Raw genomic sequence first — 27,612 nt, 5'->3', positions numbered from 1 at the left:
AGGCCGTTTCCCAGCGTGCTCTGCGGGTGTTCCCCACCCCCTTCTCCCGCTTTCCTGACGACCTCCGGCTCGGGAGACTCCAACTCCCGGCGTCCCCCGCGCCGCAGCCCCGGCGCAGGAGTCGGCGGGCCCCGCCCCCAGCTCGGCGCCGCCCCCGCCCCCGAAGTCTGCGCGCGAATTCTGTGGCGCGAATTTGGGGCCGTGTCGGGCGCCCAGAGGCTTCGGGTGTGAAGCCCAGGACTGCGGCGCGCGCGGCCTGCGCGAGGCAAGTAGGGCCGGCAGGCGGGGAGGGTGTGCGTGTCGTGCCCCCGGGGCCCGTGACCTCGCCGGGCCCTCGCCTGCAGAGGAGCGGGCGGGGGCCGCGGCGCCGGCCTCGGGCCCCTGGAGGTGCACGGGCGGTGCCGCAGGAGTGTGCGGCTTGCCTGGAGAGGGGACTCGGGGCTGGTTGGACCCGGGAGAGTTTGATTAGAGGCCTGGAGGGGCGGGGACGCGAGGAGAGGGGCTTGGTCGGGGCGGGACGTGAATAATTATGGTGGGCGGGGCTATGGGGAAAAGTTGGCGAGACTCGGTCGGCCTTAAGGGCTGGGCCCAACTGGCCTGGTAGAGGTCCGTGGCTAGGCCTATAGGTGTAGGTGAAGGTTGTATGAAAAGCCGGGAGTCTTCTGGACTGGGAGAAGTCAGCAGAAGAGGGGGCGCGCTAGAAATCCTCGAAGCCGAGACCTGGGCAGGGGTAGGGTCAAGGAGAGGGTAGATGAAAGGTCTGAGCTTCTACTTACTCAGGGGTGGAGAGAGGGTCTGAGGAACTTGGGAAGGGAAGAGAAACTTGATGCCCCTAGGCCAGGGGGAAAAACTTCAAGAGAATGGGAGAAGAACTTGGCGGGAGGGAGGGGCAAGTGGAAATGGGAGCTAGCATCTGAAAGTTAAAGGGAGACTTGACACTTTGGTCTCCATCCCCTTTGGAATCACTGACTCCAGTGGCAGCCTAAGAAAGCAGAGGGAAAGGCTGAGAAGTTGAGTAAGACGGTCTAGATTTCATGGTATCTTAGGATCCCCCTGGAGCTAGGCCTGCAGATATCCCCCTCTGTTCCCAGAACTTCTGATTTAGTAGGTGGGAGTGGTATAGGGAGATCTGAAACTGAATTGTCTTAAGCTGAATCCCAGGTGGTCTCAGAACTTGCATTCTCATCCTCCTAGCTATGGTTGATTGGCTGTGTGGTCCTGATAAGGCCTCTGCGGTCTCAGCTTCCTCGGTTGCCTTTTGAGGGTGCTCAGCTGTTTTAAACCTCAGATGAGGACAGAGAGTAGCAGATTTAGGGGAAAGGTGTAAAGTGTTCCCATAGGTGAGGTGGGGCTGCGGGAGCTTTCATTAAGTCCGCCAGGTTTGGAAAGAACCTGCTTATGAACCCTCAATTCTTTTTTTAAAGATTTATTTATTTTTATGCAAGAGCTGGGATACAGGCCAGAGGCACGGGAAGGTAAGAGGATTCACCAGAGACAGAGTGGGAAGCAGAATAGGCAGACAACAGAAATACACTGCTGAGGGGAGCAGCGGGCGCCACAGGAGAGGTCTGCCACACCATGTGGAACTCTCCCTGGCTGGCCAGCCGGCCAGCCGGGATCAAACCCGCACCGCTGGGGCCTCCCCGGTGGCACAGCGGTTGAGCGCTGGGTTGCGAAGCTGCCTGCAGCCTCTGCAGCTCTGGTTCGATTCCCGGCTGCTCCCCGCCCACCGGAGGAGGGTCCCACATGGCGCGCAGACCTCTCAGGCCGCCCGCTGCTCCCCTCAGCAGTGTGCTTCGGTCCTTCTGCCTGCTTTGCTCCCCGCTCTGGCTCTGGTGAATTCTCTCACCCTCCCGTGCTTCTGACTGTACCCAGTGCTTGTATAAATAAATAAATAAATAAATCTTTAAAAAAAAAACCCGCACCGCAGAGGCTGGAGACAGCCCCACAGCACAGCGCCCAACCCGCTGCGCCACCGTGGAGGCCCGAACCCTCAATTCTTTAGGAATGTTTCCATTATCCTGGTTTTTGTGGAACCGAGCATAAGTATTCTTAGCCATTGCTTTGTCATTTTGTGTGTAACTGCCATTTTAGAATTTCAGGTCTTGCAGGTCTTGCTGTCCCGGGAAAAGACTGCATTCCAGAGATAGTTTGGACCCTCACTCCACCCTTACTCTCTGGTCACCAATGAGGATGAACTTGCTGTAATTGGAGCTGCAGGTTGGAGCTGCATCTTGGCCTGGCCAGTCAGCTTAGAATGATAGCCTGGCAAAGTTGGAGAACGCATCCTTGTAGCCAATGAGTAACTGCCAGCATAATTTAACCTTATTAAAAGACCCCTGCTTCCTTTGTTCGGGGCTCTCGGTATCTGCCACTGCGTTGGTAGGTGCCTTGAACCCGGACTCGAGTCTGAAATAAACTCCCTTTTGTGTTTGCATCAGCTGTCTTTGGGTTCTTGGAGGCTATGCTCGCCGAGTCGGCTGACCTTGGGCACAACAGTTTTCAGTAAACAAAGACTTGTGTATATATTGCTTTTAGGTCCTGCAGTCATTATCACTGAACAAAATAGATAAATTCCATCTAGATGAAACTTACACTTTAGCCCTCACCGCTAAATGCAGTGGCCACTAGTCATGTGTAGCTCATAACATTTAAATAAATTAGAAATACACAAAAAAATTAGCTCTTTGGTTGCACTAGCTGCATTTCAGATGCTCCTGAAGAGGGTTCCTAGACCCAGTGCAATGTGGGTGTGTGGGTGCCCTAGAATTCAAATTGACTCAGACACTGTCTACCAGAAGAGAGCTTCTGATCCCATGATTAAAAGGCTCCATCTCCCAAGACCACCCTCCGCTTCAGAGGCCAGCGGCAAGCCCAGGCTCTCACCTGTGTTTCCAGTGACAGGGTACAGATCCTCCTTAGACTTCAGGTGCCAGTTTGCAGCATTTAGACCAACTAGCTCTAAAGAAGAGGGTTCCCAAAACCCCCTTCTCAGGTTTGACTAAGTCGCTAGAGCGACTGAAGAGAACTCAGGAACAGCCTGCTGAAAGAGGGGCGTAGGGCGGGGCGAGGTATGGAGAAAGACGAGCAGCACCTTGCCCTCTGTAGGTGGATCACTCAGCCAGCACTTCCTCCGTTTACCCGCCCGGAAGCTCTCTGCAGCTCTCTTCTAGGGTTTTTATCAAGGCTTCATCAGTGTCTTGATGGAAGAACTCCTTAGCTATTGGTAATTGATCCAACCTGGAGGTCAGGGTGGGTGGGACTAGAAGGGCAAACTCCTAATCATGTGGTAGGCCACCAGCCCCCATCCCCTTTCAGGTACTTCCCATAATTACCTTACCTTCATTAACATAACAAGAGATGTCTTTACTTAACCACAATTAGGAAATTCCAAGAGAATGGGGGGGGGTCTATGAATTAGAATTGGATGATGATTAGATAAATATACGAGAAATGTGGTTTTTTGTTTGTTGTTTTAATCTGATAGGTTTCTTCCCTTTGGTCTCTGTACAGCCAATCTTCTCACCAAGAATGTGCATTTCTGTTTCAGGTACAGCTAACAGGAGAAGAAAAGACGAGGGGAAGGGAGGGGTCTGACGCCATCATCGCCATCATGCAGCGAAGTATCATGTGAGGACTCCGCCCTCCCATTCACAGCTTCTCTTTCATTTTCTCTGTGCTTGGCGTTTCCAGGAGTTGAGCAGCACATTGAATGTGGGGTGTGGGACATGGAGGAGGGGGAGTATATGAACCAAAGTTTCTCAGCTGCAAGGGGCAAACTCGTAACCCATCAGCAATGGGTTCATCCCCTCAGGGAATATATGGAGTGTCTTGAGAAGTTGGTGATTGTTCCAAGTGGAGGAGAAAGGGGTTTCCCATGAAGCTGTAGTGGATAAAGACCCTGCAAGCATGCTGCCTCAGCCAGAGTAACTCTCCCTCCTACCCCCGCCCCCAGAGAAATAGTGATTGCCTAGATGTTAGTGTGCCAGCCGATGCTAGCTGGCTCCAGGAAGAGAGGAACAGAATGACTTGTGTGGTAGTGAAAACTTTCTGGACTTGGAGGTTGGATCCATTTGCCAAAACTTCGTCCTCGGGAGCCTCTCTCGCCATCATTGAGCTCTACCGTCTTTGCTGCTGTGGCACTTGGGCAGGCTCTTCCTAGAGTTAGCAGTCCCCCAGAGCCTCCCACTTCCCACTGCCCCATCAATAGCAAGAGTCAGATTCCACTGGCCCAGTTCAGGCCCCTGGGATTGTCACCTTAGCCATGGGAATGCAGGACTCTGATGTGCCAAGCCTGGGGCCTCTGCCCACCCTGGGAGTAGCGAAAGCAGGCCTTTAGGGTTGAGATAATTTGGGGAAAGGGGCACCCCAAGAGGACAATGAAGGGACTGCCAGGAAGAGGGAATGCATTCTTGACAAACGCAGACCTGGGCAGACCTGGCTGACAGCCAGAGAGCCCGGGAGATGGGAGGTGGCGCCTGCGGAGACCCCAGGCTGCGTGTTTCTTGAGTGGTGAGAAAACTGTCCAGGTTGAGGGCTTTCCACTCCCCTTGCTTTGCTGTATTTATTTGTTTTTTAAAATTAAGCAAACTTTTTGGGGGTGAAGAGCAAAGGAGGGAGGATTATGGATGCTTTGGTGGTGAGCATGGTGTGTGGTGACCTACACCTGAAGAGGGTGAGCTTTTTTACCCTTAAATCATACACGTGTTTTAAACCAATGTCACTGCTATTTAAAAAAAAGATGGTTAAAATAAAATAAAACATTTATTTGGGAAGAATTTTAAGTGTACAGAAAAGTTGCACGCTTAAGAATGTCAAGCATACAGAAAGGCTAGTACAGGGATTCCTGCAGATCCCCCACCCATCTTCCATCTATGACAACTAGCATGGGTCCATTCCCATGAGCTGGATGCCACACTTCATTTGGATTTCTGTGAGCAACCTCATCTATTCCGGGATCTGATTTGTAGCACCATGCTGCATTTTGTTCTCATGCTGCCTCCTGGTCTCTGGATAGCCTTATCTCAGACTCACTTTGTCCCCCTATCTGGCCTGTCTGGTGCCATAATTGGGCTGGGGTGGTGGGCTATGGTGTGAGGTTCCCTCTCCCTTGGCCAGGGAAGTGCTGGCCAGCTTGCTCTCCCCACTGTCAAGTTGCTATTTTTCCTTCTCGGTTTCGTCTACTCTGAACACAAGCCGGTCTAGCCAGTCTCCTGTGGAGGGCTCTTGCTTTATTTAACCTTTTCAGAACATTTCATGCCTCCTGACATTTTATATTTAGTTACTTGCTCAGTATTTGCCTCCTCCCCTAGTGTATCAGTTGCTTGAAGTCTGGGACTTGGGGTCACCACTAAACCTTCAGGGCCCAGCACAGGCTCCGGTGTATTATAAGTGTTACTTAATACTTGTTGAATGAAAATTGGGATGTGTCTATCTCAGGGGAGTTGAGGCAGACAAACAGCATTGCCTCTGTGTAAGCCCCCTTTTCCTGATCAGTCAAAGGGAGTAGCTTGAAATCCTGTTCCGAGCTGGGATAGGAACAGGCATAGGGAATGGTTGAATGCAGTACAGGTAGGGAATTATTGATGCTGCTATTGTTCCCTTGTCTTCCACCATCTTCTGTTCCTCCAGGTCATTTTTCCAACCCAAGAAAGAGGGCAAAGCGATGAAGCCAGAGAAGGAGACATCCAACAGTACCAGAGAGCCAGAGCCCCCTCCAAAGTATGTAATAGGCACGGGGCCAGGATGTGGGGGGTCTAGTCTGTGAACAACCAGAAGTCTCATGGCTGCCAGTGGTACAAGCCAGCTCAGAATGCCTGGATGCCAAAAGGAAGTTTTTTGGTTTTTTTTTTTAAGATTTATTTATTTATGCATACAAGAGCTGGGGTACAGGCCAGAGATGCAGGGGGTGAGAGGATTCACCAGAGACAGAGTGGGGAACAGAATAGGCAGACTGACTGAAATACACTGTTGAGGGGAGCAGCAGGAGAGACCGGGGAGGTCTGCTGCACCATATGGATTGCTCCCTGGCTGGCCAGGGATCGAACTCGTGCTGCAGAGGCTGCGGATTGCTTCATAGTGCATTGCTTAACCCCTTGCGCCACCAGGAAGGCCCCAGAAGGAAGTTTTTGACTCCAGTAACTGGGACATCTAAAGGTAGGTTCAGCTTCAGGCGCAGCTAGATCTAGGGTCTCAGCATTGACCCAGGACTCTGTTTCTCAGGTCTTGGCTTCATCCTAGAGCAGACTTTGACCCTGAGGCAAAGAAGCTGGTCACTGGCTTCATCTTGATCTGAGTAGACCAAAGCATTGTTCTCTGCTCCAAAGTCCACATCAGGTATTTTCCAGATGATCCTGCTTGGGTCATGTGAACACTCTGGGCCAGTTAGCTTGCCACATTTCCTTCACATCTCTAATTGGGATTCTGGGCAAGGAATGTCCCCTTCCTTGCGTGTCCCAGTATCCTTGCGTGTCACAGGGGTATCGTACTCTCTTTCAGACTTTTGTCTGGGGGTTCGGTAAATCCACATATAGCAGCATGTAGACTGGTGCCTGATTTGTAATAGGTGCTCAGTTAGGTAAGAATCAAGAATTTGCCCAACTCCTGATCTATTTTAATGTAAAAAAAGTTTACAGGCTGTATTATGTATAGTGTGGCTCAACTTAGGTCATGTGACTTAGGTATTTTTCTGTTCATGAGCACAGGGCGCTCGGATCCTTTGTTCCTTCTGCCTTGTATCACACTGTATGGCTAGTCTGTGGAAACTAGTTCGCACTCCCCTTCTAATGGGTCTTTAGCTTATTTTCAACTCATGGCTGACAACAACCTATGTCACCATAAATCATTTCTATGTGTATCTTCTTGGGCATGTGGTTTCTGGCAGAGGTATCGATATTTAGAATTACATGTGGTAATTGTTAAAATACCAGCTCAGAGAAGTAGGTGAAGTAAAAAGGTGAAGTCCTTATAATACTCTCTTCAGCAGAATTACTTTACCCACTTAAGATGTAGCTTTCCAGACCTCTTTTCTGTGCATCTAAACATATGTTCTTATGGTACAGTTATGAACACATAAAAGGTGCTCACTAAATGTTTGTTGAATGGCTAAGTGTTCCCCATAATTATAGATGAGGTAGCAGGTCCTTTGGTCCCTATTACTTCTCAAATCACTGATACATGTCCAACATAATAGCTACTTGGTAGCACATTCCTTAAATTTGTTTTTAGCAAACTAAAGCAGAACATGCAAGTTGCAGAGATCGATGGATGCACTTTTCTCTATATTTTTACATTCATGGAATCATACTATATAGATTCATTTACCCAGCAAATACCTATGATCATCTGCATGCTAAACCCTGTTTTAAGCTCTGTGGGGTTAGCCATGAATAAAATCGATAGCGATACTTTAGTTTCACCCCACAAAAAATGTCCTAGAGCCTCTCCCAGGACACTTCATCTGAACCTGCTTCATTCTTGTGAATGACATTCCGTGGAATGAGTGTCTCTTTGTGAACACATTGGTTTCTTCGTCCAGACTGGGAACTCCGCACATGCGGGTTCCTGTACAAATCAGCATGTCCTCAGTGCCCTAAGTGACTACCATTGGCATGCACATGCTTGCTGTATTTTTGTGGGCTGTGTTCCTCCCCACCACAATGTGGGCTCCTCAGAGCCAGTGCTAGGTAGCAGTTGGGTTGTTGAACCAGCAACCGAAGCCATAGTTACTTGAGGAGATGAAAAGCTGCCATTTCTCACTTGTCAGACTCTGAGGTATTTGGCTGAGGGCAGGTAGGCGGCTCTGTTCTACTATGTCGTCCCAGGCTCTTTCCTGCCCTCTTTCTTCCTCCATCCCCTTCTCTCTGCTCTGCCAGGCCCACTTCTGCATTGTTTAAAGAGGTCTGCGGGTCCAAGTTTCAAGAGTAAGATGGCAGTTAGGACAAGTAGAAACAAGTTGTATGTGTCAGTCATGCCATTTACTCCCCACTGACCAGAACAGCCATGTCTGGCTGCAGGGGAGGCTGGAAAGTGTAGTCCCTAGCTGGGTGGCCATGTATGGAGCTGAAACTGAGGAACTTAAGTGACTGAAGTAAAGAGGGTCTCCAGGTGGATGTTGGAGGCCAGTCTCTACCCGAAGAAGATTCTACCTCTGTGCTTTAGCATCACCTATCACAGGGTGAGCACCTACGAGGCCTCCAGAGTAGTTTGATGAATGGCTGGAGGATTAAGAGTTTATGCCAGGAAAAAAAAAAATAAGAATTTATGCCAGGGAGGCTCCCAGAAAAAGTTCATTGAATGTTTTAAAGGAAACGAAGGGAATGAAACATTGCGAAGGAGCTGGAGTGTAGGCAGCATCCCTACTCTGCCTGCTAGAAAAGTCTTATTTTCCCACCTTTTAGAGTGGCACTGAAGGAGCGGAATGGAGTGGTACCTGAGAATGACTCACCAGTCAAGAGGCCAAGGAGGAAGTTAGCTCGGGTCCTGGGCAGCGAAGGAGAAGACGAGGAGGAAGCCCGCACGCCCCCCAAAGTCCTGGTAGGTCCCTATCAGCCTGCCTGTTTTTACCAGAAGAAACCATAATTCCCTTTAGCCTTTGGAACTGAGAGCCGCAGCTGCTCCAGAGAATTCTGGAGACCTGCCCCAGGAGGTGGAGGAGTTTGTTGGTATGCCCTAGGGCAGACCTGCAGCCTGGTCTCCGATTACCCCACCTGTAAGGTGCAGTGCAATTCCTGATAACAGGGCAGCTGTGAAGATGAGGGGATCAATCCTCACACTGCTCTGAGCACAATGCCCGGTACACACAATAAGGCCTCAGAACCACATCCCGACTCTCCTGCTGTCAGAGGTCTTTTTTCAGTTCTCCAGATACATTGGCTTACTCCTTTCCCTTCCCCTGTTTAAAAGTCAAGTAATGCCCATTCAGCGCTCGGCAGAAAGAAAACTTCAGTGTAGTGCTTTTCATTCTGGGGTGGGGGGGTAAAGGGAGAAGGGAGAGCTTTCTCACTGCTCCAGCCCCCAATGTTGGCAGCTCAGGCCAAAGCCTGTTCTTACAGGGACCCACAAAGTCTCCTGGGCTGCCTCCCCACCTCATCTGCGACTCTTCCTTGGCTCACTCTGTCCTGGTCTCACATGCACCCACTGGGCCTTGTGCTCTTCCCTGCGCTTTGCTCTTCCTCCTGAGTACACATGTGACTCTGTGCCCCCCTCTCTGCGGACTTTGCTCATATGTCACCTCAACAAAGCTTTCCCTCACTACTAGCCTTAGCTGCCATCACATTCACAAATGCACAGGCTTGAATCAACATAATTTTATTTCGGTTGGCTCTGAACAGGGGTCTGACTCTGGCCTGTGGAGGCCAATGTTGAGGTGTGAGCAGACCTGTGTGACTTCTGGACGCTGGGGGGGTGAATCCCTTTTCTGCCTTTTCCAGCCCTTGGAGACCTCTTTCCTCCATTTTCAAAGCTAGCGCCTCTGTGCCTTTCTTGTGTGTCGTAGCTCATCTCTTTTCAGCTCTTCCGCTTTCTAAGCCCCTGTGGTCACATGGGGCCCCCTGCACCGTGCAGGATCATCCCCCCATCTTATGGGCGGCTGATCTGCAAGCGTAATCCCCACTGCAACCTTAACCACCCTGTCTGTGTCACTGAACATGAAAGATGATGAATTGTCAACCGGGTGCAATGTTAGCAACTAGGTAACGGAAGAGACAGAGGGAACTTGAAGGCCTTATGGAGGTAGCAACTGCAGGTGCTACTGTCATGCCTCTGGCCATGGAGCTGAATCTTCATGGTGGGGATGATGGTCAGTGGTTGCTGGGACCTCTGAGCCTGGAGGGAGTACCCTTTGGACCTAGGGCTCAGATCTTTAAGGAAGGGACACTGGGCAGGGGGTGTGGTATGGCTAATGTCTCCATTGGGGCACCACACAGCGGACCCTACAAGTGTCGGGAAGTGTGAAACATTATGTAGTACTGAGGTTCATGGCCACACCCAGCTGCAAGGGAGGCTGGGAAATGTAGTCTTGGACCGCCCTAAGCCTAGCTAAAAATAAAAAATTCTATCACTTGAGGAAAAAGCTTTATTATTGGTGTCCACAATGGGGAGGGTAAGGGACCATGAAACTGTACAGGAGGGTGGCATGATGGCCCTAGTAGGAGAAGCTGAGGAACCGGGACTGGGACCAGGGGACCAAAAAAAGGGTGGGCACTGGGAAAGCGAGCTTCAGAGTCTACTCTACTCTCAACTAGCTGGGAACTGAGATTGCGAAGTGGTCCCACCTTCTCCCCTAACTCTGGAATTGTTTTCTTTCCCAAACTTCCAGAAACTTGCCCCCGACTCCCCGCCAGTGTCCCCTCCCAGTCCTGTCACCTTTCCTGATAGCAACTCTTCCCCCTCGGATACCTCTGCTATGGGCATCTCCCCATCTGGGATCCCTAAGCGTCGCACAGGTAAGATCATGTGGGCCTTACTTAGCCTTTCAGCGGCCCCTCTTCACATTGGGACTTTACCCCAGCGGCCATCCTCTTGCTGGCTCTGCTTTTAGTGTTGTGGTCAAGAGCAGGGCTACAATATCCACTGGCTGTGTGACCTGCAAGTGATTTAACTTTCTTTGAACTTCACTTGCTTCCTCTGTAGAACAGAGGGTGATGATTGCAATACCCACCTCACACAGAGGCGCTGGGAGTATTAAAAGTGAATATATGTAGAGTGCCTGGGACCGAGGCTGGTCCCTAGTAAGTGCCAGAGAAGCCATCTGGTGACCATGTGCCGTGATGGAGGTGGCACAGGTGATGTCTGGCCATAACTCAGGGAGACTTCTCAAGGAGAGATTAACCTAACTGAGCCCTGAAGGTGTAAGAGTAAGCAGGGACCAAGTATGAAGAGAGTTCTAGGCAGGGAGTATAAGAGTTGAGATGGCCTTTGGGCTGCTGATGACCCAGCGTGCCAGTGTGTAGAACACAAGGTCAGGGGCTGTGAACCATGGGACCAGAGATGGCCTGGACACATGGAGATGTAAGAACTTGAAGGGGAGTTTCGGGGGAATGTTCTGAGAGCATCTGCTAGAGTTGGGTACTGGGCCAACCACCTACTGTCCTCACTTATTTTGGGGGATTGTTCCCATTCTGCAGATGTGGAGAATGAGGTGCAAGGCACAGAGAGGTTAAATAACCTTCTCATGGTCACACAGCCAAGAAACTGCAGAGCTCAAAGGATAGGACTTGCGTAGGGGTTAGTGGCTGTGAGCAGGCAGAGAGAGGGAGCAGACCTCAGGAGCCCCATCATCAGTGGACTTGAGCTCTCTGGAGTGGGGGCAGATGGGCCAGTGAAGCAGTTGCCACATTTGCCTTCCCAGCCCGGAAACAACTTCCTAAACGGTCAATTCAAGATGTCCTAGAAGATCAGAGCCAGGACAAGGAGAGAGATGCCAAGAAGAGAAAGGAGGAGGAGAAAGGTGAGACACCAGGAGGAGGAAGGGTGTGTGTGTGTATGTATGTGTTGCCTGTGTCCTCCAGATGCATGTCCCACTTTCTCTTCTATTTCTAGGCCTATTTGATGACAATTGTTTTCCTTTAAGTGATTTCTTTTTCCTTGTGAATTTTACCAGAAATCAGAGTTCCCAACCTTTCCCAGACGCCCCTAGTGACTTAGTAATGTGTTCATGGCATCCCGAGAACCTTAATGGTTTGTTTCTTAATACATAGTTAAGGTCAAGCAGCTAGCTGTCTTCTTGCAACTTGGGCATTTGAGAAAGTAATAGTTATACAATGGAAGGAAAAGTAATATTTTTATTTCATTTTAAAATAAGCAATTAGGCCATCTCAGGGGCGTGCTGCACAGTTTCTCACACTCTGGAATCCAGTTGCAAACTGCTGCTGTCGCTTCCTATTCCACGTTGATTTTTGTGCAACTCTTGCCTTTTATCCCAGCAATCACTGAAAGCCCAGCTTTGTAAGAAATGCCTCATTAGGAATGACAGCGAATGTGATCTAGTATTACAGGAGTGAAATACCCACAGCTGGTAGTTCACACAGTGTCCACCAGATGTCCCAGTTTCCTTGGAAAATGTAACCTCACTTCCTGGCAATCTGAGATTATAATGGTGGCGATTGTTGCTGTTTGTTTTTTTCCATAAGTTGTCCTTAGGAGCCTCACCTTCCCAGAGCAGATTTGAACTTGGTGGAGATTTGATTAGCTGTTGGCAGGTTTTAGCACTATAAAGGGTCTGTCTCAGAGGTGCCCGCCTGGCTGGGGGTTGACAGTGGGCTCCTTACACCTCCCGTCGCACGAAGGAGAGAACAAGCTCGGACAGTGTCCTGGCCTTGAAATGTTCTTGGGGGGTCACAGTGTTTTGTATCTGATGTTTCTCTCTGTCACCAGAAACAGACCCCCCAACAGAAAGCCTCCAGCATCCTGAAGTGACAAGAAAGAAGGGAGCAGAAGAGGAGCACCAGCCCACACCACCCCCTGAGCCCTCAAAGGCCGCCAGTGAGTTTCTGATCACTGCAGGCCCATCTCTCTGGTTTTGAAGTCAGATGTCTTTGGAGGACAATTGCTCTATCTTTTGATTTAATTTTTTAAACCACCATTCCTTTTGTCCCTTGCTTCCTCCCTCCTCCTTTTTTGCCTCATGGCTCTCACCATGTTTATTCATGTTCACTAGTTTTTGTAAATACTTTATCATATCATCTGCTGCTTTATCAAATGTCCAGGATTTGTTTTTACCATTCTGCCTTGTTTAACTACATATAATTCTCTCACGTTCCCTTGTTTTAAACAAGATATAGATCCCCAAATGTCAATTGAGAATTCTAAGGAGACTTGGGTTTTATTGTTGCCATTGTTTTCGCTGTTCTAAAAGTCATCCTGCAATAAAATAGAGCTCTCAGCGATCACAGGTATTAAGCATTAGCCATTGAGCAGTAGTTTTTAAATGAGACAGCCATGCTGAGTTTCAGATTTTGAGTGGTTCATCCTCTGCTGTCTGGCTAGCCCTAAGACTCAGGTCTTATAACCATATGGGGACATTTTTTGGGTTTTGATTCATATCTGATTTTCTGTAATTGTTAAAGTGGGAACATTTACTTCTAGTCTAGTGGCTGGACTTCCTTTCCACAACCATTCAGGCCAGTGGACTTAGTGGTGAAATTCCACAAGTTAGTCCAGCAGTTCACAAGCGACTTCCTTCGTATGATGTCGTTTCATTCAAAGTGGTCTTGTTATAACACTGAGGAGAAAAATGAATCCTGGCCGACATTGAACAAAATGACACTTGAGGCCCTGTGTTTGTTACACATCATTGCACTTCAAGTCACAGTTTCCCAGAACCTAGAATGATGCTAATTAACCGAATAACATCAGGCCTAAGAGGCCCATGACATAGCTGCAGAAGGACAAGGGCAGGGTTGGGAGTTCAGACAGCGCCTCATCCTCTGACCCTTCATGTTAGAAACAGAGCCTCTGGCAGAAAGCATCTCAGAGCCTGAGGTGGCGATGAAGCAAGAACCAAGGGAGGAAGCCCAGGCGCCCCCTGCCTCGAGAGCTCCCAAGACTCTCAGCAGCTTCTTCAGTGAGTTTCTTCCCCTACTTCACCTTCTGCCTGACCTTCTGCCTTATCTCCACCTCATCTCCACCTATCCTCACCTTACTTCACCTCCCACCTCCCCCATCCTCCTACCTCACCTTCACCTGTCCTCCTACCTCCCCTCACCTCCTGCCTCAAACTCCACTTATCTTACCACCTCACTTCCCCTCTCCTCCCACCACATTTCCAGGGTTGTGCAGGAGCAGGTGGTGGGTGGGCCTTTCTCCAGTGAGTGCTACTAGTCCCTCATCGCCATCACCCTCTCCCCAAGAACCTAACATATTGGGCCAGTTGTGAGGGATGACAGAAAAAGGAAGGACCCACAATTTTCTTCATCCCCAGCCCCCCGGAAGCCAGCAGTGAAAAAAGAAGCAAAAGAAGAGGGATCTGGTACGCCAAGAAAGGAGGAAGCCAAGGGGTGAGTCACATACAGTAAGCGTCTCCTGGGCGTGACCCCCTCTCTTCAGTCCACTGCTTGGTGCTTGTGTGGGCGCCCCTGGAGCAGACAGCTGCCCCCTGCCCCGGCCCTCACCAAGCCTATGGGGGTTGCAGGGCACTGAGCAGATTGGGGTAGAGTTAACCACACTGCTATAACTGTGTTCAGTGCTTTGAAGAGAAAACACCTGAGCTTGCTTTGTTTCCATTCACTTCTGGCTTGGAACCAGCACTGGCACATCGTAGGTGCTAAATAAGTACTCTTTGGAGGACTGAGTGTCCCAGTTGACTCTTCCTTCTGCCTCCACAGACCCTTGGACCCAGCCAGCTACAATCCTGCTAAGAACAACTACCACCCTGTGGAGGATGCCTGCTGGCTGCCAGGCCGGAAGTGAGACATTCCCCGATTTGCCCCCAGACTGTCCTCACCCAGCCCTGTTGCCACAGGAGGCCCTCCAACCCAAGCCTTCTCTGGAGGGGACTCTCTCTGTCTCTGTGTTTTGGGGACACAGTTGGCCACACTAGAGGGAAGAGAGAACACTCTGTTCTCCCATGACATGCATCAAGAGGATGGTGTGAGCAGACTGTCCCCAGGGAGGTGTGGGAAGCCTGGGGTCAGTAGGTGGTTAGGACAACATGGCTTGTACATATTCATATCTCTTTCTCCCCAGGGTACCTTACCTGGCCGTGGCCCGGACATTTGAGAAGATCGAGGAGGTTTCTGCTCGGTACTAGATGGGGGCGGGGCTGGCCTTGGCCAGGCGGGTGCCCCTCGGCTCTGTCCTTATCCTATGTCTGGTGTCCCATGCTGGGAGCTTGCTATACCTCTCGAAGCCTGATCCTTCTTTCACTCCCCCATGCACCAGATCACAGCCACCAGAGGGGCCTCTGTGCGCCCAGGCTCAGGAGTCTCTGCTCCTTGTTGTGTTGGTCTGAGCAAGATATGGTGGTAAACCCAGAGTCCTGGTGTGGGAAAACCACTGTAAGCCCGTTGGCTTTTCGCTGTGTGAGCCGGAGGAGTCCCAGGTCTGGGTTATCAGGAGAGCCTCCTACAGGGCTCAGCAACCCTTTTCCCCCCTCCCTATCCCTGGTACCCACTCTTGTATATCAAGTTTATGTCAGTGTTCTCAGGGACTTTTCATTCTGCTCCCCACTTTTACTGTCAGTGTGGTTTGCAGATGATCTCCGTGGGGGTGTAAGCAGACTCCAGTTGTCGCTGCTCCTTGGCCATGACACATCTCACGTGTCACCACTCCCTTCTCGACACAGTGGAGCAGTCATGCTGTTTTCCAGCGCTTTGCTCTAAAAAACCTGTGTCTTTGTGAATAGGGAAGGGTCCTACCCTGGTGTGTGGCCCCGTGGTGGGGCAGGTCACACATGTTAAGGGCACCTGTGGGTGGCTGCAGTGTGCAGGCCAATTCACCAGAGCCTGGTCCAAGAGACAGTGGCTGGCCCAGCTCTGCTGCTTCCTGGTGTGTGACCAAAGGCAGGTGGCCTGACCTCTCTGAACTGAGGCTTCCTCATGAGTAAAATAAAGGTTGTCCATGTCAAGTTTGCAGTGAGAACTGTGATGTCCAGAAGTTCATTTACTTCTCAGGAGTTATCAGACAGCAGGTCAGAAGAACTGTAGGTGACTGTCCAAACCCCGTAATCCAAAGGTGGGGTTTTAAATTTCTTTTGGCTTTTTCATAACAATTTTACACTTACGAAAAACCCTGTAGAAATGGCAGCGTGTCCCCACACACCCATGGCCAGCTCCCCCTCGTGTCAGCGTCACGTCCCAGCACGAGGATCATCTTAAAAAACCGTGTGCCGTCACTGAGCAGGTGCCCTTGGTTCACGTCTCAGCTCAGTAGTTCCTTGCGCTGTGACCTGGGGCAAGTGACTGCATCTTTCGTTGCTGTTTTTCTTCCTCTGGAAAACAGAAACAATGATGGGTCTCCACCAAATAGTGATGAGAATTTGAGAAGTTAAACCCTGCAAAGCTTTCAAAGCCAGCACCTCCTATGTGGGAAATAGTCCAGCCACCATTGCTGTTGTTTCTCTGTAGATAGTTTCCCCCACCCCCAGCCTCTTGGCCATGGTGTAGCAAACCCAGTAACTGAGCTGCCATCGGCCGAGATGTGCTGTGGCTGCACTCACACACCTGATACTTTTTTGAGCCCTTTCCTAGGTCCTTCTTACTCCCCCTGGTGCCCCTGAAGTCCTCAGCAGTCACATCCCTGTCACCTCTTCCAGGCTGCGGATGGTGGAGACACTGAGCAACTTGCTACGCTCGGTGGTGGCCCTCTCCCCTCCGGATCTCCTCCCCATCCTCTATCTCAGCCTCAATCGCCTGGGGCCACCCCAGGAGGGCCTGGAACTTGGTGTGGGGGACGGCGTCCTTCTCAAGGCAGTGGCCCAGGCCACAGGTAAGCAGGGGTATGGGGGAGAGGGCAGGGGGGCAGCCCTCAGGGGAGGGCAGAGGTCCAGTGCACATGGCTTGAGAAGCCCGTTCAGGGAAGGGAGACTTGTAGCCATCTGCCTTCTCAGACTCATCACCCCGTTTCTCTGCACCCCAAGGTCGGCAACTTGACTCAGTCCGGGCAGAGGCTGCAGAGAAGGGTGACGTAGGGCTGGTGGCCGAGAACAGCCGCAGTACTCAGAGACTCATGCTGCCCCCGCCCCCACTCAGTGCCGCTGGGGTCTTCACTAAGTTCCAGGACATCGCCCGGCTCTCTGGCCATGCTGTGAGTGGGGTGGCCTACACCCCAGACCCTCGGCTCTCTGTCTCTGTGCAGGAGTGGGTAGGGAGGGACTCAAGGCATATGTGTGGCAGGATGACGGCTGGGGAGACTCTCTGGTTGCATGGCCCGAGTTCTGCATGTGGGTTGCCGAGCTTTCTCTCCTTCCATACTCAAGATGGGTGCTCCTCTAGAGATCCTCACACATGCACTGGTCATGTGCTGGGACTCAGCGAAGATTTACTGAAGAAAACCAGTTGGAGAGGCAGAAAGAAGAGCTGACCTTTCTTACCACCCAGAGAGCAGGACCCATGGAGTCTGGAATTGGGGGAGAAAAGGGCAGGTTTTCCAAGGGTGGCTGGGAAAAGGTATGGCGCGGCAGTTCACACCACATTACTGGCCGCTCTTCCCTCTCCTCAGTCTACAACCAAGAAGATGGACGTCATCAAAGGCCTCTTTGTTGCCTGCCGCCACTCCGAAGCCCGCTACATTGCCAGGTGAGGGTGTGGGCCTGTGAGTTTAGGGAGCTGGGCAAATGGGGGGCACCAGCAGTTGCAATCATGCAAGTGTTCTGAAGGTCTTGAAAAAGCAACACCAGTGAGGGGCGCGCTGACCTTGAGGGACAGAAAGGGAACACAGGTACCACCTGAGAAAGGAGTTTGGGGCTTATGGGCAGAGCTGAGATGGATTAATGATGTCTGCTGTGGCCTGCAAGTGCCGGGACAGTGCCTGAACCCAAGAAAAGAGAGTAATGGAGCTCATATTCTACAATATTTTTTGGGTACCCTGCCTTTGGCCCCTTGATCATCAGTCCATCCTGTATCTGTGAGGGTAAGCCTTAGTTTCCTCCTCTTTAACTAAAAGTGGGGCCTGTGCCAGGGATAGGTCCTTAACCCTCATTCTTCAGTCCTTACGCCCCCACCCCCAGCTGCGGTCTAGATCAGGCCTGGCTCTGCCCCTGCTTCGCCATATCCCAGCCTCACCATCTTCTCAGAGTGCAGCTGAGTTGAGGCAGAGACGGCCGAGAGGCACCCCATACTGTCCCCAGGAAATGCCAGTAGTCATGATCATGACTGGTTAACCTCAGTTTTCTCCTCTGTTAAGTGGAGGCGTGGGAGCTTTTGGTTTCTTTCCAGCCCTGGCTTTCTTTAGTAAGTCTTCACTGAGTCCCAGCACATGACCTCCTTCAAAGGGTTAAGGAGGGGAAGATTAGAGGAGGTAGGAGTAAGGTATGGTGAGCAGGGTTGAACATGTATGGACAGGTCCCCCCATTATTCTCTCCCCAGAGCCCTGAGTGGACGGCTGCGCCTTGGGCTGGCAGAACAATCCGTGCTGGCCGCCCTGGCCCAGGCTGTGAGCCTCACGCCCCCAGGCCAAGGTGAGCCCCCTGCCAGTCCCACTTTCCCTCGCCACCCCCCCCTTCCTGTTCCCTTTGCCACTCCAGGTTTCTCTCCCCTGAGGGAAAGTCCTCCTCTTTTGTCTTGGGTGGTGGCTGTGTTTACCTACTCTTGAGGTACAACACAACACCCACTGTGCATCCTGGGGTAACTGAGTGGGCGGGCCCATCCCAAAGCCTCTTCTGGGTCTTCTCTTAGAATTCCCACCAGCCGTGGTGGATGCTGGGAAGGGCAAGACTGCAGAGACCAGAAAGACGTGGCTGGAGGAACAGGGCATGATTCTGAAGCAGACATTCTGGTGAGAACAGAGGGGTCAGGCAGCCAGGGGACAATGGACTCAGCACCAGGGGTGACAGGAGACCTGAGAGGGGAATGGATGGGGCATGAGAGGTTACAGGGAGTATTCCACAACCACCTCCCAATCTTAGATGTTTCTCTAGAGGCTATTACTGGGGTTAGCCTCGTGTACCTTTTAGGTGGTCTCAATGCCATTTCTTATCCTGGGGAAATGTTCTTGGACAACATCTGGGAGCGGGGGAGGCAGCGGAAAGTGCGTTCCAAAAGCAGGGCCAGGGGCTGCTCCAGGGTCATTGCCTCCCCCCACGCTGCCTGTGACCTCATGTCTGCCCCTGCCAGCACCTCAGAGCCTGTGGAGGCAGGGCCCACCTTGAGGAGACTTCTAATGTTTGTTCCTGGATGGAGAGTCGCTGGTCCCATGATGACTGATGGGGAAGATCTAAACCAAGGGAGTCAGTGATATTACTGACACTGAGGGAGGACCAGTGAAAGGCGGGTGGACAGGACAGGCAGGAGCAGACCCACAGACCTGGTGACAAGCAGAGACAGATCTTGCAGCCAAAGAGCAGTTACCAGGCTGCCTGAGTTCTGGAAAGAGTCTCAACTTGTTCTTCCCCCCACTCACCCCAGCGAGGTACCTGACCTGGACCGGATTGTCCCGGTTCTGCTGGAGCATGGCCTGGACCACCTCCCAGAGCACTGCAGGCTGAGCCCAGGTACATCCCCAGGGGCCCCTCAGGCAGCACAGCCTTCCCCCACAACCTGTCATATGTCCACCTTATCTGTGGTCTCTCGGGGACTAAAATGTCATCAAATGACATGACCGTCATCCCAAGTGGGGAGATCAGGCACCCTTCTGAGAGGGGTGTTGTCTTCATCGGTGGTGAGGGAGGAAAATGGGTCCAGGCCTCACTCTGACTCATCACTTACCCCCCTTTCCCTTCACATTCTCTCCTCCTCTTTCAGGGATCCCCCTGAAACCAATGTTGGCTCACCCTACCCGGGGTGTCAGTGAGGTGCTGAAACGCTTTGAGGAAGCAGCTTTCACCTGCGAGTACAAATATGACGGGCAGAGGGCACAGGTATGGGGTGGGCGGGTACCTCCCTTCAGACCTGAGCTGCTGCCACAGCCTCCCACACACCCTGCATGCCTCTCAGGGCATCAGTCCCCACCTGAAACTAAGAAGGTGGTGGGCCTCCCACAAACAGGGTTGGGGGTGCTGTTTGAACAAGGATGCATTTAGGTCGCTGTACCCATTCCTTTTCCAGAGCTTCTAAAACTTTGTCCAGGGAAGGTGGGGATCAGAAGAAAAAGGAGGGGCAGCCAGTGTGGCCTGGGCTCTGATTTCCTCTCCCTCCCCCACTGTTCAGATCCATGTTCTGGAAGGCGGGGAGGTGAAGATCTTCAGCAGGAACCAGGAAGACAATACTGGGAAGTACCCTGACATCATCAGCCGCATCCCCAAGGTGGGCATCTGCTGTTAGGAGCACCAAGAGCTGAGGCCCAACTTGCGGGGGTTGAGGGTGGGGTCAGGGGTTATTGTCAGGGGAGTGAATGCATTTTGCAAATCATGGAACAGCTGACTCACTGGCCCTTTCTCAAATCTGGGGCCAAGCACCCCAAGGCTGGCCCTGATGTATCCTGACTCCGCCCATACCCCTAAACCCAACTCATTCCTGTCTCTGTCTTCTGCTGTTCCCCTTATTGGCTTTTCACTCCAAACAGCTGCCACACTTCCAGACAGAAAGAGGAGAAGGAGTTCCAGCTTCTGTCTCCTCTCATGAGGAAAGAAATCACTGTCCTAAGTCCCTTCCAGCACACCTGGCTGTGCCTGGCTGACTCCACTTGGACTTCTGGGCTAGCAAGGGCCCGTGACCACCCTGGGGTGGCAGTGGAGGCTGGGGAGCCAGGATCTCACTCTCCAGCCAGCATGACAGTGACCTGAGAGAGGGCTGGGTGCTGACCAAGAAGAGCCACCTTCTCTGCAGGGGCCATGGGATATTTTTTAACAGGGATGTGCTGTGATGATATTTGGGGTTCCAAGAACACTGTAGTTTCTGAGGACATTAGGTTATACAGGTGCGGGACCAGGAGACCGATAGAATGAAGAAGTGTGAAGGGCGGGGTGTGGACGCCTTAGAATTTCAGAGAGGACTTGCACAAGTACACTAGGGAACTGGATGTGAAATGAGAGGTATAGGGAGACAGTAGAGGCTCCCAGCATGTGGGACCAAATAGTAGTCATGGGAAACTTCATTTTTTTCCCTTCAGTGTGTGGAATAGGAGACAAGGATCTGTGTTCCTGAGTGTCTCTTTGGGGTTGGTGTCAGTTCACCTGTGGATTTTGACAGCTGTGAAAGGAAAGGAAGTTTCTGTCCCTGTGTCTGTCTTTTGGCTTTTTCCTGCCTTCTAACTACTCTTTCCCTTCTAGATTAAACTCCCGTCAGTCACATCCTTCATCCTGGATGCTGAGGCTGTGGCTTGGGACCGGGAAAAGAAGCAGATCCAGCCATTCCAAGTGCTTACCACCCGCAAACGCAAGGTAGCCTCAGCCCCTCTCCTCTCCCTGCCATGGCCTCACATTCCCTCATCTTCCAGAAGGACAAAGTCTGTCAGACAGGATGCTGTTGTCTCTACCATTTGCATTATGACTGCCACAGCTCCAGCCATTGCATCTTATTTTAAGCATACGAAGCAGGAAGGGAGTTAGGTGGAAGGGATGGGCCCTTTTCCTATATCTGTTTCATTATGAAAAAAGATCTGTTCCAGGAGCACCCCCACCCCACCCCACCCCAGTCTGCCCCCACAGCCGAGTAATTTACTTATTCTTATTGGCTACTGTTGTGTCAAGTACCACTGTTAGTTGCATGGCAGTTTGGGAGGGCAACTGTTAGCTACATGGCAGTTTGGGAGGGCAACTGTCCACAAAGGGAAATGAAGCTGGGATTAGCCAAGAGCCATCAGCCCTCAGGGGCAGGACCAGCATCCTTGCCACCCTCACCAGTGTGCAGCCTATTAGCTGGGGATAAAGGGAGGTGACAGCAGTGTCTGCTTCAGACCCCAATTCTGTCCCTCACTCCTGCTCTCTGTTCTGCCCCAATTCAGGAGGTGGACGCTGCAGAGATCCAGGTGCAAGTGTGTCTGTACGCCTTTGACCTCATCTACCTCAATGGAGAGGTGAGTTCCCCCTTCATGTTGTGGGGCAGCTGAGGTGGTGAGGTATGAGCTCGGGAGCCAGCATTCTGTGTTTGATTTCCGTCCGTGCCACATCTCCAAGCTAGGATGCCACTCTCAGCAGTTGTTCCCAAAGCGTGGTCCCTGGACTCCTGTGGGTCCCTGCGACCCTTCTAGAGTGGCCTGTGAGACTCTCCCTTTTCCAGTCCACATCTGTGTGACGCGGATTTACTTTGTGCGTGGCAACCAGAACACTGTCTTGCGGCCCTCTGGGCTAGGAGCAGCTGCAAGAACCCAGCCTCTATTAGGCCTGACACTAAATGCTTTGCAAAAATGTACAAGAGTGGCCCTTTTCTGATTATTTTAAAATGCAGGCCTGTTTCATAAAGAAATATGTTTTTGGCTTACCTTTAGATTTATTATTTTTAAACGAACAGTGTTTTTAACATCCTTGCTTTTAATCTGACAGATGTGGACACGTGATGTAACAATATGTGGTAACTATCATGTGACGTAGCCCATACACACACAGGTTTTCGAGTGAGTCCTCAGTAATTTTCAAGAGTTGGAAGGGGGCCCAAGATGGAAAAGATTGAGGAAACCGCTGCTCGTGGCATTCATTTTCTATTTCCACAATGACGATAATCCCTTCCTCTCTCTCCTGCCGCCCAGAGCCTGGTCCGAGAGCCCTTTTCCCGACGCCGCCAGCTGCTTCGGGACAACTTTGTGGAGACAGAGGGTGAGTTTGTCTTCGCCACCTCCCTGGACACTAAGGACACGGACCAGATCGCTGAGTTTCTGGAGCAGTCAGTGAAAGGTAAGAGTGTCTGGGGCTGCTGGGGCTGGGGCTTCCCTGCTCTCCTTGCTGATCCAGCCCCAGCCAGCTCACCTGGTCCAGACACCTGCCTGCCCCCATCACCAGAGCATTGCTTGTGTCTCTTCAGACTCCTGCGAGGGGCTGATGGTAAAAACCCTGGATGTCGATGCCACCTATGAGATTGCCAAGAGGTCGCACAACTGGCTCAAGGTGACCTCCCACTCCCAGCCCCCAGCCTAGCCTCCCACCCAGCCCAGCAGATGGAAGTCTGTCCCTACCTGGTGGTCCCTATTTGAGCTCAGGGGCCCTTGTGCCATCCCAACTGTTGCAGTCCGACTCTGATTTCCCTCTCTCCTCCTGTAAGCCCATAGTAAGGAATCCACCAGTAGTGGCTTGAGCTGCCAGGAATCCCATGGTGAGAAAGCCAGATGAGGTTTCTCTCCCCACTGAGCTCACCACCCATGTTGGGCAAGGTTGACAGGAAGGAAGTCAGGTGGGACTTGAACCAGACAAAGTTGGTTCACTGAGAAGAAAGCAGGTCAGCTTAGGCCAGGGAGGGTATTTGGGAAAAGCCCCTTCAGAGGTGATGTTCCCGTAGAGATACAGATGATAGGATGTAAAGATGGGCGCTGGGGATTGGCAAGGGCAAAGGCCCTGAGGTCAGACAAACTCAGCATATGCAGGGAGCAAGGGCCATAGAGGTGTGAGGTGTGGAGAGCAGGTCCTTGATCACACAGGTGTCGGGGGCCTTGGTAAAATAAAATTAGATTTTCCTCTAAGGGTTTTGGGAGACCAGCGGAGGCATCATGAGCAGGAAGTCCTGTGGCCAGTTTGTCATTTTGCCCGGGTCTTCTGACTGCTGTGTGGATGGTGATGGGTGTGGGGCTGCTGGGCAGGAGGCTGTTGTCTGGTAAATGAGGGTGGAGGCTTGAATAGAGAGGTATGAAGAGGGGGTGAGGTTGAGCCATCCAGGCCTGCCCATTAGGCTTCCCAGTCCATGCCTGCCTCCCCTCCCAGATGGTAAGCAGCAGCAAGAGCATGAACCTTTCCTGCCTCGGGATGTGTTCTCTGTAGCATTCCCACACCTGAGCACTTGCTGGGGCACACATTGGGCATTTAGTGAATATTCTAGGGGGATGGATAAATGTTCTCTGTGTGAAGGAGCAAGGGGAGCATCTCCATACTGAAGGAAAAGGAAAAAATCCAGCCAGGGCCTCCCCCTCTTGCTCCTTCCTGCTTTTCTATTCTCCATCTTCTTTCCCATCTGCCATCCACTCTTCTTGAGCCCTAGAATCCCCGTCCACATCCCATGTCCTCAGGGTGGCTGCCATCAGGCTGCTTTATGCCCCAGTCCCTCCTCAGCCCTGAACCTGCAGGCACAGGATCCCCACCTCATCTGCCACCCTTTGTCCTCCAGCTGAAGAAGGACTACCTCGAAGGTGTGGGTGACACCCTGGACCTCGTGGTGATCGGCGCATACCTGGGCCGGGGGAAGCGGGCTGGCCGCTATGGGGGTTTCCTGCTGGCCTCCTATGATGAGGAGAGTGAGGAGCTTCAGGCCATATGCAAGGTGCTGAGGGCCAGACCGCAGAAATTGGGGGGAGATTTGACTCACCTGGGGAGGACCACAGCAGGAGGCAGTCACATCCTCCCATGAGGGATTATCTCTCCTAGTTTTCAGTGACTTTTGGGGTTGGTGGGAGGCAGGGGAGCCCACAGGGTGACTTTCTAGGCTAGGGAGATGGGACAGTTGGGAGCATTTGGGAAGGTGACTCTCCATAGGAAGCTGGAGGAAGTTCAGGCCTTTGGGAAGTCCCTGACCTCTTGTCTCCCCACAGCTTGGCACTGGCTTCAGTGACGAGCAGCTGGAAGAACATCACCAGAGCCTGCAGGTGAACATGAGGGCCCTGCCTCGCCTTCTCTCCCCTAATTGCACCTCAGTGGGTGGGGGACTCTTGGCCTCCCCTATCTGGGGCTCAGGGCCAGCTGCCGGTGAAGCAAAGCAGGCAGTGCTGCTGGCTTTGGCCAGATCTGCCAGCCACTTGCCAGTTATATGGGGCAGGGGGCCTCTTATCCCCCAGCTCAGTGCTTCTGGAATGCAGGACAGTTGTGGGGTTCCCTGAGGTCCTCTCGAAGAATGCTGGATAAACCCTTAGTAATAGGAGTGTTTGTTGTCATGGTTATAGGCTTTTTGGGAGCAGGGGTCAAACTTTTTATCATGAATTGGTGTCTCTGGGTCCTGTCTCTGACCCATTCTGTAGTTTTCTCTCTCTTTCTCTGTGTCTGTCTCCCCTTCTCTACCCCTGCCCCCCTGCCACCGGGTCTCTCTAACACTCTCTCTAGGCCATTGTCCTCTCTCTCTGGGTTCCTGTCCTCTGGGTCTCTGCCCCCCCCCCGCCTCTTTTTGCCTTTAATCTCTTGTCTCGGGGTCTCTTTCATTTCTTCCCATTTCCTCTCAGTTTTTTACTTTTAAGGGGTATCTATGCTCTGTCTTTCCCCTTCCCCCATCTTCCTTCCTCACCCCTCAACCCTCTGCCTTGATGTTGAGACCTGACCCCTTCTCTTCCTCATTCCCACTCCTACCTGCCACAGGCCCTGGTGCTGTCTGGGCCCCGCTCCTATGTACGGGCCGATGGCGCCGTGGCCCCGGACCATTGGCTGGAGCCCAGTGCCGTGTGGGAGGTGAAGTGTGCCGACCTCTCCCTGTCCCCCATCTACCCAGCTGCCCGCGGCCTGGTGAGTGACAGAGGTCCATGGGGAGGTCTCCCTGAGGAATTCATGTGGGAGGTGGGGAAGGGGCTGGGAGCCCCTGCTCTCCTTAGGGGTGAGCAAGAAAACTGGAATTTGTGCTATATTTCAGTGTCAGATAATGGGGTCCACGGTTTTACTTTTGAAAAAGAGAAAGCAGTGACCTGGCCCCTGCTCACGTCATCCGCCCCTAGTCCACTTTCAAGTCATTTTTGAAGACCCCCCTTCTTTCATCTAGAAGTTTAGCAGGATTCCTACCCAGCTGCTCCGTCTTCTCAACCACAGTGAATGTTTTGAAACTCCTGTGGCCAATTCCTTGTGCTTCAGTCTCGGTTCTGGCTGAAGTCCTAGCAGGGCAAACCCAACCTGTGTCCAGCCCTAAAGCTCTCAGCTTCTCAGAACAGACCCCACATATTAAAAGCAGATTCTGTGAGATTTTTTCTGATTCTTCCAAATCAAGCTACATGCTCTTTTCTTTTTTTCTTTTTAATTTTTTTAATGATTTATTTATTTATGCATACAAGTTCTGGGGTGTAAGCCAGAGGTGCGAGGAGGTGAGAGGATTCACCAGAGAGAGTGGGCAGCAGAACAGGCAGACTGACTGAAGTATACTGCTGAGGGGAGCAGTGGGCGAGGCAGAAGAGGTCTGCTCGCCATGTTGGTTGCTTGCTGGCCAGCCAGGGATAGAACTCGTGCTGCAGTGGCTAGCGATAGCTTGATAGTGCTGTCTTTAACCCCTGAGCCACCAGGGAGGGCCTACGTGCTCTTTTCCAATGAGAAGCTCACTTCCATTTAAAGGCGGAACTTATCATTGCCATTTAATTTTGCTTTTGAAATGCCCCTCTTGCTCAACATTTGAGATTCAGGGTCCATGGGATGACCAGTCACCAGACCACCGATTTCTGAGACTTTGGTGGGGCAACGCCATGCCAAAAAGCCTGCCACTGTGTACATTGCCACTATGTGCACTCACCATGTCCTCACAGAAGCACTCAGCATCCCTATTATACAGATGAGGAAGTAAAGTCCCAGGGAGCTAAGTAGCTGGTCCAGGTCCTGTGGCTCTTGAGAGCTGGGATTTGAACCCCAAATTTGCTTCTAGAATCCACAACTCTGCCCTTCACCTAATAATAACAGCTGCATCATCAGTAACTGCCATGCAGCCGGACTTACCTCAGCCCTTATGATGCCCAGGTGTGGTCCCTAAGGCACACTGTTGGCCTTATTTAATCCTCACAACCATTTCTGAGCCCCGTTATGGGGCTCAAGAAACAGACCCAGGATGCAGGAGCATGGACACAGAGGGTGCCTGCCATCATCCCTGTCTCCCCCAGGTGGATAGTGAGAAGGGGATCTCCCTTCGCTTCCCTCGATTTATTCGTGTCCGTGAAGACAAGAAGCCAGAGGAGGCCACTTCCAGTGCCCAGGTGAGGCTCCCAGAGGAGGGCTGGGCCCCCCAGGGTGGCACCTTGGAGATGGGGTTCTGACCTGCTCTGACCAAGGTGGGCAGGAGGGTGTCCCAGGGCTTCTGACTGCCACTCCCACTCTTTCCCCTCAGGTGGCCTGTCTGTACAGGAAGCAGAGTCAGATTCAGAACCAGCAAGGCGAGGACCTTGACTCCGAAGGGGAGGATTTCTACTGACCCTGCCCCCTGCCAGGAGAGCACAGCAGAAGAGCCTGGGGGTCTTCTCTCTGGTGCTCAGCAAATCGCTGTCCAGTCCACTGGGTTTGGGAAGTCAGGTGTGTGTGTGTGTGTGTGTTTGTGTGTCTGTAAGGGGGTGGAATTCTGCTGCTTGGTTATTTTCAATAAATAATTATTGAGTACCTACTCTGTGTCTAAGCCTCTGCTCAGCTTGGGGGATATGGAACAGTCTGACAGCAACAGTCTATGCCATCCCCTTCCTCCAGAACTTTCCACAGCAATGGAAATGTTTCACATCTGCACTGTGCACATAGCAGCTGCCAGCCACACATTGTGACTGGTACAATTGAGGAGGCGCATTTCATTTAAATTTTTGTTTAATTGTTATCTGAACAACCACAAATAGGTAGTGGCCATTGTGTTGAAAAGTGATAGCTTAAGCTCTTGACACATAAATATATATGGGTTCATCAGATCTCATAGCTCTCTTCCTAGGTGGGCTCTGTAGAGAGCTCTGTTTCGCAGGTGAGGACAGAGAAGGTACATAGCTTACCTGGGGTTACTATTGGGGACTCAGAGGTCTGGCTCTAGGCCTGACCTCAGAGTCCTCAACACCATTTTTTTGCACCACATGAGGTAGGCAGGGCCTGGACCTGTTGGGCTTACTCTGCTATCCCTAGTCCTTAGTGCAGAGCCTGGCCTGTAGTAGGTGAAATTTTTCCTGACCCAAAAAGCTGCCCTTTCCTTCTTCCTGCCTTTGCTATAGATGTGATGGTTGGAGCTGGGGCTGCCACTTTGT

The 27,612-nt window shown here is 51.8% G+C and overlaps 1 protein-coding gene across 4 annotated transcripts; it reads left to right on the top strand.

Annotated features, from left to right (window-relative positions):
• The first annotated feature begins 159 nt into the window (after positions 1–159).
• On the top strand, positions 160–26,999 carry LIG1 (DNA ligase 1). Of its 4 annotated transcripts, none has more exons than XM_037516879.2 (28): positions 160–265; positions 3,551–3,630; positions 5,632–5,721; positions 8,400–8,535; positions 10,319–10,445; positions 11,351–11,449; positions 12,376–12,483; positions 13,445–13,564; positions 13,922–13,997; positions 14,325–14,405; positions 14,686–14,742; positions 16,253–16,425; positions 16,577–16,743; positions 17,158–17,234; positions 18,024–18,115; positions 18,333–18,432; positions 19,062–19,147; positions 19,398–19,513; positions 19,803–19,898; positions 20,864–20,974; positions 21,538–21,609; positions 22,279–22,423; positions 22,551–22,633; positions 23,841–23,993; positions 24,262–24,315; positions 25,016–25,159; positions 26,506–26,598; positions 26,730–26,999. In XM_037516879.2, the coding sequence occupies exons 2-28, from the start codon at positions 3,614–3,616 to the stop codon at positions 26,811–26,813; spliced, it is 2,757 nt and encodes a 918-aa protein (XP_037372776.1). In that variant the 5' UTR covers positions 160–265; positions 3,551–3,613; the 3' UTR covers positions 26,814–26,999. The 4 variants fall into 4 exon arrangements, with proteins under 4 accessions (XP_037372776.1, XP_054553245.1, XP_054553244.1 ...); XM_054697270.1 differs by lacking the exon at positions 160–265 and adding an exon at positions 1,797–3,226 and having other exon boundaries at positions 13,451–13,564; XM_054697269.1 differs by lacking the exon at positions 160–265 and adding an exon at positions 1,799–2,220.
• The last annotated feature ends 613 nt before the right edge of the window (positions 27,000–27,612 follow it).

The sequence above is a fragment of the Talpa occidentalis genome, unplaced genomic scaffold, assembly GCF_014898055.3.
Source record: "Talpa occidentalis isolate TD23 unplaced genomic scaffold, MPIMG_talOcc4v2.1 talOcc4.17, whole genome shotgun sequence".
NCBI lineage: Eukaryota > Metazoa > Chordata > Mammalia > Eulipotyphla > Talpidae > Talpa > Talpa occidentalis.
Note: the sequence above shows the minus strand (reverse complement) of the source record. Positions and strands in the feature narration are given on the sequence as shown.